This window comes from Rattus norvegicus, chromosome 9 (genome assembly GCF_036323735.1).
Source record: "Rattus norvegicus strain BN/NHsdMcwi chromosome 9, GRCr8, whole genome shotgun sequence".
Classification (NCBI taxonomy): Eukaryota; Metazoa; Chordata; class Mammalia; order Rodentia; family Muridae; genus Rattus; species Rattus norvegicus.
In genome coordinates this window covers 21,715,161-21,727,035 of record NC_086027.1, presented here as the reverse complement: position 1 = coordinate 21,727,035, position 11,875 = coordinate 21,715,161, and the positions used below count along the sequence as shown (strand labels likewise).

Below are 11,875 nucleotides of genomic sequence, written 5' to 3'. Positions count from 1 at the left end.
CTGTCAAGTCTGTGCAAGTGAGCAGCTAAGCACTACTCCCTGACTCTGGCTCCACTCTGCCCTTTCACAGAGGCTGGGCTAGGGGTCAGGAAACAGAAAGGGCCCTTGTCCAGTGACTGACAGTAGTGGAAGGAGAGAGTCCTTGCAGCCCTTCCCTGAACCCCATACCCACTCTGCAATTTCCAGGTTCCCACTCTTTCTTCAGATAGCCTACCCAGACCCTCTATGTCTGGTACCACACCATGTCCCCCAGACACACAAATGAAAAGCTTTGTGATGTGTTTGTGTTGTATAAACCTTTTATATTGTGCCTAGTTACCGGGCACATCCTCCTGCCCAGTCTGATGGGAGAGACATAGTCCTTTTCCTCCCAAAGTCTCAGTCTGATAGGGGAGGCAAGACTCCAGTCCCCGATAGCTCTAATCACAGGAAGAGGGAGACCACATACACAAAAACAAGGAAGTCCCCAGTTTGAACAAGAAACACTGAGCGGGGATCACCAGCTCCGGGACTCTGTGTTTCCTGCCCCAGGGAGCAGTAGTGTCCAGTGTTACCACCCTAGACTTAGATGGGTGGACAAGATCAAGCTCATAACCTCATTAAGTCCAACTTTGGTGGGTGGAAGCTGGGGCTTGCTTGCTTGAGGGTGGTGGCAATAGGTGCTGGCCCGCCAGCACACAGAGGCGGCTGCAGGTCAGGAACACATCTAGCAGAAGCAGCTTGAAGAGGAGCAGACGCAGGACGCTCAGCCGCAGTACCTGACGTTGTGTCCCTGCAGAAGAAGGAGCTGTTAGTCTCCAGGGGCCCCGGACAGGGAGGGCCTGTTGGCCACTCTCTCTTGCTCCACCTTCCTTCCCGGCATCTAACCTTAGTTTCTCCAGGTAATGATTAGTGCCTTCTTCCCACTTAGGCCTCGTTTTATTTTATTTGGCAGGGGAGGCAGGCTGGCAGGAATGGGCGTCTGAGGCAAAGAGTAAATAGCTCAGTGTCTCTGGGATGGCCGTTGTGATTGTTAGCCAGGGCTCTTCCCAGCACCTGAGGTAATTAAATAGCACACAGGCTTTTATACCTGCCATCCCTTACCCAAGGAGTCATCAGGTCCCTTGTTTTAGCTCTCATCTGCCCTGCTGCACTGGGACCTAGGAATAAATCCCCTTCTGAGGGAAGCCTGAAACCCAGGCTAGCCCCGAGCAAACAATCCCTTCACTGGAAACCTGTCAGTCCCCCGACAGCCAACTCACCGGACCCACGGTTGAATTAGAGCTCGATGCCACCTGCCTGGTACTCAGACTCTTGTTCCCAATCACTGCCCCTCCCCTCCCCGCTGAGGACTTACCCCTGAGAGTCTCCTGAGGGCAGGTTCTGTCTGTGGAAGCTTCTTCCCCTGTAGGTCAAGAAGAAAGGAGTGAGAACTATGGGGCAAGCATGCACCTCATAGTCCCAGACCTATGCCTATACCTGGTTAACTTGCAGGGCATCTGGACATATGTGGAGAGCCTGAGCCCACTTGTTAGCAAGTCCTGAGGAGACACCCCTGACTCCCTGCCTGACAGCCCTAAGAGGCATGTCAGTCCCCTCCCACAAGGAACCTATTCATTTACAGCTTCTGCTGTAGGCAGGGGATTTTCTTCAGCAAGCAGAGCCTCTTTGGGAGGTGTTAAGACTGAGGTGACCCGAATGCTCAACCATGACAGTGCTTGCTATACACCAGTAGGACCTGAGTCCTATCCCCAGTCCGACAGCCAGGGCTACACAAATAAAAACCTGTCTCAGAAAACAAAGAAACAAACAGGTAATGGTGGCCAGCACTGACAGGCAGACCCTTAGACTCACTGGCTAGCCAGCCCAGTCTGCTTGGCTGAGAAGAAGGCTTAGCTGGTGAAAAGCTTTTCCTGAGTTGGACCCCTAGCATCCTCATTAAAAAGCTGGGAGCAGGGCATGGTGATGCACACTTTTAATCCCAGCACTCAGTGGGTTGGGGATTTAGCTCAGTGGTAGAGCGCTTGCCTAGCAAGGCCCTGGGTTCGGTCCCCAGCTCCGAAAAAAAGAAAAGAAAAAAAAAATCCCAGCACTCAGGAGGCAGAGGCAGGAAGGAGGATCTCTGTGAGTTCAAAGAGGATCTCTGTGAGTTCAAGGCCAGCCTGATTTTCATAGTGAGTTCCAGGACGTCCTGGGCTACACAGAAAACCCTGTCTCAAAAACCATAAAACACACACACACACACACACACACACACACACACACACACACACACACAGACTTTAAAATAATAATATGGGGCTGGGGATTTAGCTCAGTGGTAGAGCACTTGCCTAGCAAGCGCAAGGCCCTGGGTTCGGTCCCCAGCTCCGAAAAAAAGAAAAGAAAAAAAATATATATATCTTTAAAAAACTTAAAATAAGCAGGCAGATCTCTGGGAGTTTGAGGCCAGCCTGGTCTACAGAGCGAGTTCCAGTACAGCCAGGGCTACACAAAGAAACTGTGTGTAAAACCCTGTCTTGGAAAACTAAATAAATAAATAAGTGAATAAATAAATAAATAAATAAATAAAATGAAACATTTAGAATCGGGGTTGGCACAGAGTAAAGTTGGTGAGTGTTAGGGGCTTAGTTTTTAATGTTGGGTCTAACATGTATATGAATTGTTTATGTACATTTATATATACATATATATAACATACATATATGTGCACCTATTAACACATTGAAAGCTATTAATCACAGCAATCACAGATCAGAGCCTAGATTTGCTTTTTTTTTTTTTTTCCTCTAGATTTGCTTTTGCTTTGGTTTTTGAGACGGGGTCTCATGTAGCCCAAGCAGGCCTTGAACTCACTATGCAGCTGAGGATAGCTTTGAACTCCTGATCCTCCTCTCCTGCCTCTACTTCTCAAGTGCTGGGATTACAGGCTCAAGAGAGAACCATGTATCACAGCTGCAAAGTCCAGGTATCGTGGCCTCAACACACTCTACAGGAGCCAGGGCCTACCGCTCCATGCCCACCGCCTCCCCCTCTGCTCCCCAACATATCCTGGCCTCCCCAGGCTGCATCCCCACCTGACAGCTGGAGGGGGTGCGTGCTCCTGTTGAGGCCTCCGGCTGCAGGCCTAGTGTGGCAGACCAAGGGCTCCCAAGCTTCAAGCTCTTCAGAGGACAAGGAAAGCTGGCCCAGGCTAGTCCAGGTGCCATCTGGTGCCGGAGAGGGCCCGTAGGTGAAGGCGTCTAGTGCACTGCCGTTTCCACCTGAGAACCAGACAAGGCTGTCAAGGCCAGGGGGTGCTGCGTCCAGGACCAGGCAGACCACCAGCGTGTGCCGCCTTCCGTCCACCAGCAGCGTGACGGGTGGAGCCAAAGAAGGAAAGGGGGTGCCAGCGATGCCTGCAAGAGTAAGAATTTTGATTTCTTTAAAAACACAGAAATAAGAACGTGCTTTCGTTTTAATCCCAGGTGTGCGGACGCGGGGCTGCTTCGCATTGTCCGAAGCAGCTGACTGTGGTTTGCCTCGGGCTCTAGCAAGGGCGTAGTTTTGCCAGTGGCAAACAGTTTCTACGCTTGTGTGATGTTTGGAACCCTGGGGACTTTTTAGAGGGAGTACGAATGCTAGAGCTCTGAGAGACGGGGTGAGGGGTTCGGTGGGTGTTCGTGGGTGGTTGGTTGCCGTTGGTCATGGTTTGCTAAATAGCCATGTGCAAAGAAGAAAGCAAAAGAAGAAATTATTCATCCTGACGGTGAAGATCAAGCTTGCCCCAACTTGATGCCTCTGACCAGCAGTATCAGAGTATCAGAAGTAGTCTAACAATAACATCCACCCCTCTCCTTCCTGTTCTTTTTTTTTTTTTTTTTTTTTTTTTTTTTTTTTTTTTTTTTTTTTTTTTTTTGCTCTCCTATGTAGTATTAGGAAGTTGAAAAGGCGGAGAAAAAAAAGCCCGAAGAGGAGTTGGGGATTTAGCTCAGTGGTAGAGCGCTTGCCTAGCACGCGCCCTGGTTTGGTCCCCAGCTCCGGAAAAAAAAAGAAAAGAAAAGAAAAAAAACAAAAACAAAACAAAAACAAAAAAAAAAAAAAAACCCGCAGAGTAGCCAGAGTCCAGCCACAACCTCCTTCTTCCTTTCATCAGACTTTTCTTTCTGGTTTCTTGCTTTTTGGTGTGAGTAACTTTAATTTTTTTCAACGCCTATTTCTAGTGATGGTTTTTAAATGCTTTAAGCTCCCTTCTAGCCCACTACCCACCAGGGGTAGTGGGAAAGAAAGAATACAGGGGCGTGGATCTGTTTAGAAATGGCTCTTTGGGGGTTGGGGACTTAGCTCAGTGGCAGAGCGCTTGCCTAGGAAGCACAAGGCCCTGGGTTCGGTCCCCAGCTCCAAACAAAACAAAACAAAACAAAACAAAACAAAACAAAAAAAACAGATCTCGTGTCATTAGTGAAGAGTCCTTCCTTCATCATGTGTCCTTTCATGTGCTTGTTTTAGCAGAGCACCATTCAACACAACTGACTTTTGCAAGAACCTTAAGTTTCTACTTTATGTGTGCGTGTGTGCGTGTGTACATGTGCTGTATCTATCGTGTGTGTGTGTGTGTGTGTGTGTAAATGTGCTGTATCTATTGTGTGTGTATCTGTGTGTCTGTCTCTGTGTGTCTCTCTCTCTATGTCTCTCTGTGTCTCTGTATGTGTGTCTGTGTGTATATGTGCTGTATCTATCGTGTGTGTATGTCTCTCTGTGTGTATCTATCGTGTGTGTGTGTGTGTGCATGTGTACATGTGCTGTATCTATCGTGTGTCTGTGTGTGTATGTGTACATGTGCTGTATCTATCATGTATGTGTCTGTATGTGTGTCTGTGTGTGTGTCTGTGTGTGTGTCTGTGTGTATGTCTGTGTGTGTCTGTATGTGTGTCTCTCTGTGTTTCTCTGTGTGTGTGTGCATGTGTACATGTGCTGTATCTATCATGTGTGTATGTGTACATGTGCTGTATCTATCATGTGTGTATCTGTGTGTGTGTCTCTGTGTCTCTCTATGTGTGTACATGTGCTGTATCTATTGTGTATGTATGTGTGTGTGTGTAAATTGCTTTATCTATTGTGTGTGTATCTGTGTCTGTGTATCTATATGTGTGTGTGTTTCTCTGTGTGTGTCTCTGTGTGTCTCTGTGTGTCTCTCTGTGTGTCTGTGTGTGTGTCTGTGTGTCTGTATCTGTGTGTGTGTCTGTGTGAGTGCCTGTGTATGTCTGTGTGTGTGTGCCTGTGTGTGTGTCTGTGTGTGTGCCGTGTGTGCCTGTGTGTGTCTCTGTGTGTGTATCTATCGTGTGTGTGTGTGTGTGTGTGTGTGTGTGTGTGTGTGTGTACATGTACAGGTGCCAGGATGACAAACATGCTTACATCGATGGGCAGTTTTTCACATGGGTGCTGAGGATTTGAACTCAGGTCCTCATGCTTGTGCAGCCAGAGTTCTGACTCACTGAGCCATCTCCCTCTTTCTCTTATAATCCATCCATCCTCCATCCTCCATCGGTCTTCCTGCTATCTATCCATCTATCCTTTCTGAGCCTCCCACCCCTTTTGTAACAGGGTTTCTCTCTGTGGCCCTGGCTTTGCAGACCTCTGACACAGAGGTCTGCCTGCCTGTGCCTACGACTAAAGTGCTAGGACTAAAGCATGCCCCACCATGGCCCAGCAACTCCTTCCTCTGCCTGCTGCTGGGTGTGTAAAATTGACGTTGCCTGGGCCTTCGAGGAACTTTGTCCTGTGGGAAAGGCATCAGCTTCATAAACAAGTGGTTATAATACCGTGTTGTGAGGCCTGAGGAGAGCTGGTGCCTCTGGGGAGGGGGGAAGGGAAGGAGGAAGAGGACCTGGAGTGAGAGCAGAGGAAGCTTCAAATATACCTGGAACCTCCCTTCTTGGAACAAACACCCAAGCCTGATGTGGCTATTCATGTCTGTACTCCCAGAACGTGGGAGGCTGAAGCCGATGGGGGAGTTGTATGACATAAGTCATAAGCCGTTCAAAATGGGAGCTAACTAGACTGAGTGAGAACGTGTTTCCAAATCTGAGTTCAAACCTAGGAGCCTTCCTGATAGAAGTCAAAAACCTGAATCTGGGAAGTTGTCCTACGACTGCCAGACCCACCCACTCATGCATATACGTGAAATTTAAAACTTAACATAAACGAAAGGAGGGAAAGATGAAGCTCTGCGGAAGGATGGATGCTTCTCTTTAACACACGGAGCCCTGGGTTTGGTCCCCAGCACCAAGATGAGGAGACAGATTATCGATCACCATACAGGAGTGATCTGGCAATAATATAAGTTTTTAAAAGGGCTAATCTCTTCTATATTCAAATCCGATTTTTTTCTACTTCATTTTGGTTTGCCTATGAGATCTCTCATTATGTAGCCCAGGCTGGCCTCAAACTCCACATGGAGTCAAGGAACACTTTGAATTCTGGATCCTCCTGCGCCCACCTCCACACTGAGCACACAGCACACCCAGTGCTGGGGATTAAACTCAACAGAGCTGTGCCCTGGCATGGACTCTTACTGGACGTTTTTAAACTTTTTTTTTTTAAGATTTATTTTATTTATATGAGTACACTGTCGCTGTCTTCAGACACACCAGAAGAGGGCATCGGATCCCATTACAGATGGTTGTGAGCCACCATGTGGTTGCTGGGAATTGAACACAGGACCTCTGGAAGAACAGTCAGTGCTCTTAACCACTGAGCCGTCTCTCCAGCCCCCCAAACCTTTTTTTTAGATTTGATTTTATTTTTACATGTAATAGTGTTTTGATGGCAAGTCTGTCCTGTCCGTGCACCACATAGGCCACAAGGGGCATCAGACTCTCTGGGACTGGAGTCATAGATGGTTGCGAGCCACCATGTAGGTACTAGGAATGAAACACAGGTCCTCTGGAAGAGCAGCCAGTGCTCTTAATCACTAAGCCGTCTCTTCAGCCCCACTTTTTTCTCCTCTTAAAAAAAAAATTTACTGGGCGGGAGATGGCTCAATGGTTAAGAGCACTGGCTGCTCTTCCAGGGGACCTGTGTTTCATTCCTAGTACCTACATGGTGGCTCACAGCCATCTGTAATGGGATCCAAGGCCATCTTCTGGTGTGTCTGAAGACAGCAACACGGTACTCATATGCACTCATAAATAAATCTAGTTTTGAAAAATTACATTCTTATAATATTTAAAAAACAACAACAACAACAACAAAAAAAAAACCCAATTTACTTTGTATGTCAGGCTATGGTGACTCACACCTTTAATCCCAGCACTCAGGAGGCAGAGGCAGGCACATCTCTGAGTTTCAGGACAGCCTGGTCTATAGAGTGAGGTCCAGGGCTACACAGAGAAACCCTGTCTCAAAAACAATGACAACAACAACAACAACATTTACTCTGTGTGCGTGTCTGTGTGTGTGTGTATCTATCGTGTGTGTGTATATCTATCATGTGTGTGTATCTATTGTGTGTGTATGTGTGTCTCTCTCTGTGTATCTATCATATGTGTGTCTGTGTGTGTCTGTGTGTGTATCTATCATGTGTGTGTGTCTGTGTGTGTCTCTGTGTGTGTATCTATCGTGTGTGTGTGTCTGTGTGTGTGTCTATGTGTGTGTATCTATCGTGTGTGTGTATATCTATCATGTGTGTGTATCTATTGTGTGTGTGTATGTGTGTCTCTCTCTGTGTATCTATCATATGTGTGTCTGTGTGTGTATCTATCATGTGTGTGTGTCTGTGTGTGTCTCTGTGTGTGTATCTATCATGTGTGTGTGTCTGTGTGTGTGTGTATTGTGTGTGTGTATATCTATCGTGTATGTGTATCTATCATGTGTGTGTCTGTGTGTGTGTGTCTGTGTGTATGTATTGTGTGTGTATCTATCGCGTGTGTGTCTGTGTGTGTGTCTGTGTGAATCGTGTGTGTCTCTGTGTGTGTGTGTATCATGTGTGTGTATCATGTGTGTGTGTATCGTGTGTGTCTCTCTGTGTGTATCGTGTGTATGTCTCTCTGTGTGTATCGTGTGTGTGTGTGTATCGTGTGTGTGTATTGTGTGTGTATCTATTGTGTGTGTGTCTGTGTGTATGTCTGTGTGTGTGAGTGTGTGTCTGTGTATCTATCATGTGTGAGTGTGTGTGTGTGTGTGTGAGTGTGTAAGAGAACAGATGGGGCACTGGTGGCGCATGCGCCTGTGGAGACCAGAGTACAACCTGTGGAGTCAGATCTGTGCCTCCACAACCTAAGTAAAATCTGCAATATTAACAGCTGGAAACAAATTGACACTATGATCTCTTGTGTGGCCAAGGTAAAGAGATGCCCCAGAGAGGCTATGGAAGATGAGTGTTTGGCGGCCAGATACCTGGTCTAGGGACACTGAGTGTACTTCCCGTGAACATGCGAACTGGAGCCTCTGTGACCACAAATCTGTCGTCTTGCCTTGAGGAGTGTCCTATATTGTGCCATGTGACACCGAGGACAAGTGTGGACGAGGTTTCACACAGAGCCGAGGATGGCCCCTGGCTCAACCCTCTTAATCCACTGACGTTCAAATCTCCCACTAGAATCTTTGTGAAGTACAGATAACGGGATGCTTTGGTAAGTAAGCTTGGAAATACTTTTTTTTTTTATTTACTTTATGTATATGAGTACACTGTTGCTCTCTTAACACATACCAGAAGAGGGCATCAGATCCCATTACAGATGGCTGTGAACCACCATGTGGTTGCTGGGATTTGAACTCAGAACCTCTGGAAGAGTGGTCAGTGCCCTTAACAACCGAGCCATCTCTCCAGCCCCGGAAATATTTTTTTAAAGATTTATTTCATGAGTGCTCTATCTGCACGTTCATCTGCAGGCCAGAAGAGGGCATCAGATCCCATTACAGATGGTTGTGAGCCACCATGTGGTTGCTGGGATTTGAACTCAGGACCTCTGGAAGAGCAGTCAGTGATCTTGACCACTGAGCCATCTCTCCAGCCCAAGCTTTGGAAATATTGTGTTAATATTACTAAGGCCTTGCAAACAAAGGGACTGGAGAAGGCCGGGAGTGAGCCTTCAGTTTCTCTATAAAGCCTCCCAGATCATTTCTCCTCACTCCAAGCACTTCTGTCCCAAAGCCCAGGACAGACGGCTTCTACCTCCCTTCCAACACACCAACACTGGGCAGAACAGAGAGAAGGTTAGCGTGGATAGGGGTGTAGTCCTCTATAGGCGACTTCCTGCTGACTAGGGTGGATGAGTTCCTTCAGACAAGCTCGATCTTCTTTGTCAGCAGTCACCTCAGTCACCTCAGGCCCTCTAGGGGCTCTCCCACTTATACCTACTCCGAAACCCCCAGAATTGAAGATCTGCAGTTGGCAAAAGTTCCCCCCCACACACACACAGACACACGCGCACGCACACACACACACGCACGCACACACACACACACACACACACACACACACACACACACGTACACACGAGACTATCATAGTTAACAGCCATGGACAGTCTGAAGCAGCCCCATATCCCACACCTGGGATTGAAACAGAGACAGTCATACAAGATAACTGGGTTTTTAAAGAAACCAGAGCTCTTACTACACAGTTCTCCTGCTGAGCCTTCTCCTGATCAATGAAATCTCCAGGACACACTAGGGGCGAGCTTATATCAAGTAGACCCCTTGACTCACCCCATACATGCCCATGCTTCAGATGGACAGGATCCTTGGCTGCTGTCTCGCTACCTTCCCTGAGTTGGAAGTGAACTTGAGACACCCTGGTCTCTGTTGGAAGATAGAGCTCTGAGGGCCGGAAGGACATCCTCACAATGTCTCCCATAGTGAGGAACTGTGTGTGTGTGTGTGTGTGTGTGTGTAGCCCAGTGGCAGAGTGCTAACCTGCATGAGATCTAGCCTCAACCCCAGAACTCACTCATAAAGGAGAGAAAGAGCATACCAAATGGAAACCCACAGAAGGTGGAGGTTCATGGAGCCAGGACTGTACTGTATGCTATAGGTCACACACACACACACACACACACACACACACACACACACACACACATTACATTTTCTTTTGAGACAATCCTCATTATGTTGCCTAGACTGGCCTTGAACTTTGTCCTCTCCTATCTCAGCCTCCTGATTAGCCGGGGCTACCCCACCTGCAGGGGATGCCTTCCCATCCCTATGCTTCCAAGAGGGACAGCAGACCCTACTGACCCATCTGGAGGACATGAGACCTCAGAACCAGAGAGCCGTGGATTCCCTCCATTGCTGTAGCTGCTCAGCCGGCACTAGGGGATGAGCTCAGTAACAGCCACACAGGGAGACAAGAGGGACTTACCTGATGGTAGAGCCTGACACCTGAGGCCCAGGAAAAGCAGCAGCCATGTCCTAGCCATGGCCCACTCGTGACGAGGCATGACCCAGTTGCAGCGTGAGGTACCTGCTGGGGGAGGAGGCTCCCCTAGCCTGTCAGGCCGCAGGCCCAGCTGCTGCTGAGGTGTGGGTTAGGGAGGAGGCTCCCCTAGTCTGCCTCCCAGGCCACAGGCCCAGCTGTACCTCAGCTGCTCTGCCCTACCCCCTAGCTCGAAATGCTTTCTGGGGAGGAGGGGTGTCAGGGAACTCAGGTCCCGCTCCCATCCCAGGAGCTGGGTACCCACTCTCTCACACCCTCCTTCACAGTCCTCAGAGGCTCTTCTGTTTGAGACAAGGTCTTCACCGTGTGGCCCTGATTTGCATGGACCTCACTAGGTAAACCAGGCTGGCCTCCAAATCACAGATACCCATCTGCCTTGGCCTTCACATGCCGGCTGGGATTAAAGGTGTGTGCCACCAGCCCCAGCTTCTCAAAACCTTTCCCAAGCCTAGTCCTGGCTCTATGTGAGAGCAATTGCCATCCACTGGCCAGAGAGCCTCCAGGGGGATGGGATGGTGGGACGCAGCTCTTCATGTCATCGTCCAGATGCTTCAACTCACAACTGCGGCTCAGACAGACTGAGTGGCCTGCCCAAGCTGCTGCTGCTACTGCTTCTGCCTCTTCCTCTTCCTCCTCCTACTCCTCCTCCTCTTCTTCTTCATTCTTCATCAACATCATGCATATGGGTGCATTGCATATATATATATATATATATATATATATATATATATATACATATACATACATATATATGTGCTTATGTATGTATCTGGTGCCCAAGGAAGCTAGAAGGCTAGAAGACAACATTGGAACCTATGGAACTATAGTGACAAATAGATGTGAGCCTCCTGTGGGAACTGGGAATTGAACCCAGGTCCTCTGAAAGAGCAGCCGGTATTCTTAACTGTGGCGCCTCTGCTGCTGTTCCTATAACTTAAAAGATGCCCAGAAAACCTCTTACCATTTGCTTACAACCACCTCTGTTCTTACTATTTTTACCTAAATTGTTATGTTGGGGGGGTGGACCCCTAGGGTTTCCTGACCAATAAGCAAGCACTCTGCTACTAACCCACATCTCCACACCAACGCCTCTGTTCATTTTTAATTAAATCAATTAGTTCACTTGTTTATTTTTGCCTTAGAATTTTTATTATTGCCTGGCACGGTGGCACATGCCTTTAGTCTAGACAGGTAGATCTCTGTGAGTTCAAGTTCAAAATGAGTTCTAGGATAGCAGGGAGGCTACCTAGAGAGACCAACTCAACACACACACACACACACACACACACACACACACACACACACACACAAACTGTTTTGGTTTGTTTTTTTTTTCCAGAGCTGGGGACCGAATCCAGGGCCTTGCACTTGCTAGGCAAGCGCTCTACCACTGAGCTTAATCCCCAACCCCTCACACAACTGTTCTTAAGTGTGTGTATGTGTGTGTCTAAGGCATTGGCCCTGGAGATGGAGTTA

General features: G+C 48.1%; 1 protein-coding gene across 1 annotated transcript; it reads right to left on the bottom strand.

Moving 5' to 3' along the window:
* Positions 1-284: 284 nt before the first annotated feature.
* On the bottom strand, positions 285-10,514 carry Ptcra (pre T-cell antigen receptor alpha). Its single transcript, NM_001413621.1, has 4 exons — positions 10,325-10,514; positions 3,057-3,377; positions 1,337-1,384; positions 285-772 (listed from the first exon to the last, which is right to left on the bottom strand). Exons 1-4 carry the CDS (start codon positions 10,401-10,403, stop codon positions 600-602), a joined length of 621 nt encoding a protein of 206 aa, NP_001400550.1. The 5' UTR covers positions 10,404-10,514; the 3' UTR covers positions 285-599.
* Between the last annotated feature and the right edge of the window lie 1,361 nt (positions 10,515-11,875).

What these genes read in the sequence shown, in the direction of transcription:
- Ptcra (NM_001413621.1), bottom strand. Translation starts at nt 10,403, where the DNA reads ATGCCTCGTCACGAGTGGGCCATGGCTAGGACATGGCTGCTGCTTTTC. An exon ending in GCACCCCCTCCAGCTGTCAG is followed by an intron (nt 1,385 to 3,056) that starts GTGGGGATGCAG and finishes CTTGACCTACAG; the next exon opens with GGGAAGAAGCTTCCACAGAC. An exon ending in CCCTCAGGAGACTCTCAGGG is followed by an intron (nt 773 to 1,336) that starts GTAAGTCCTCAG and finishes CTTCTTCTGCAG; the next exon opens with GGACACAACGTCAGGTACTG.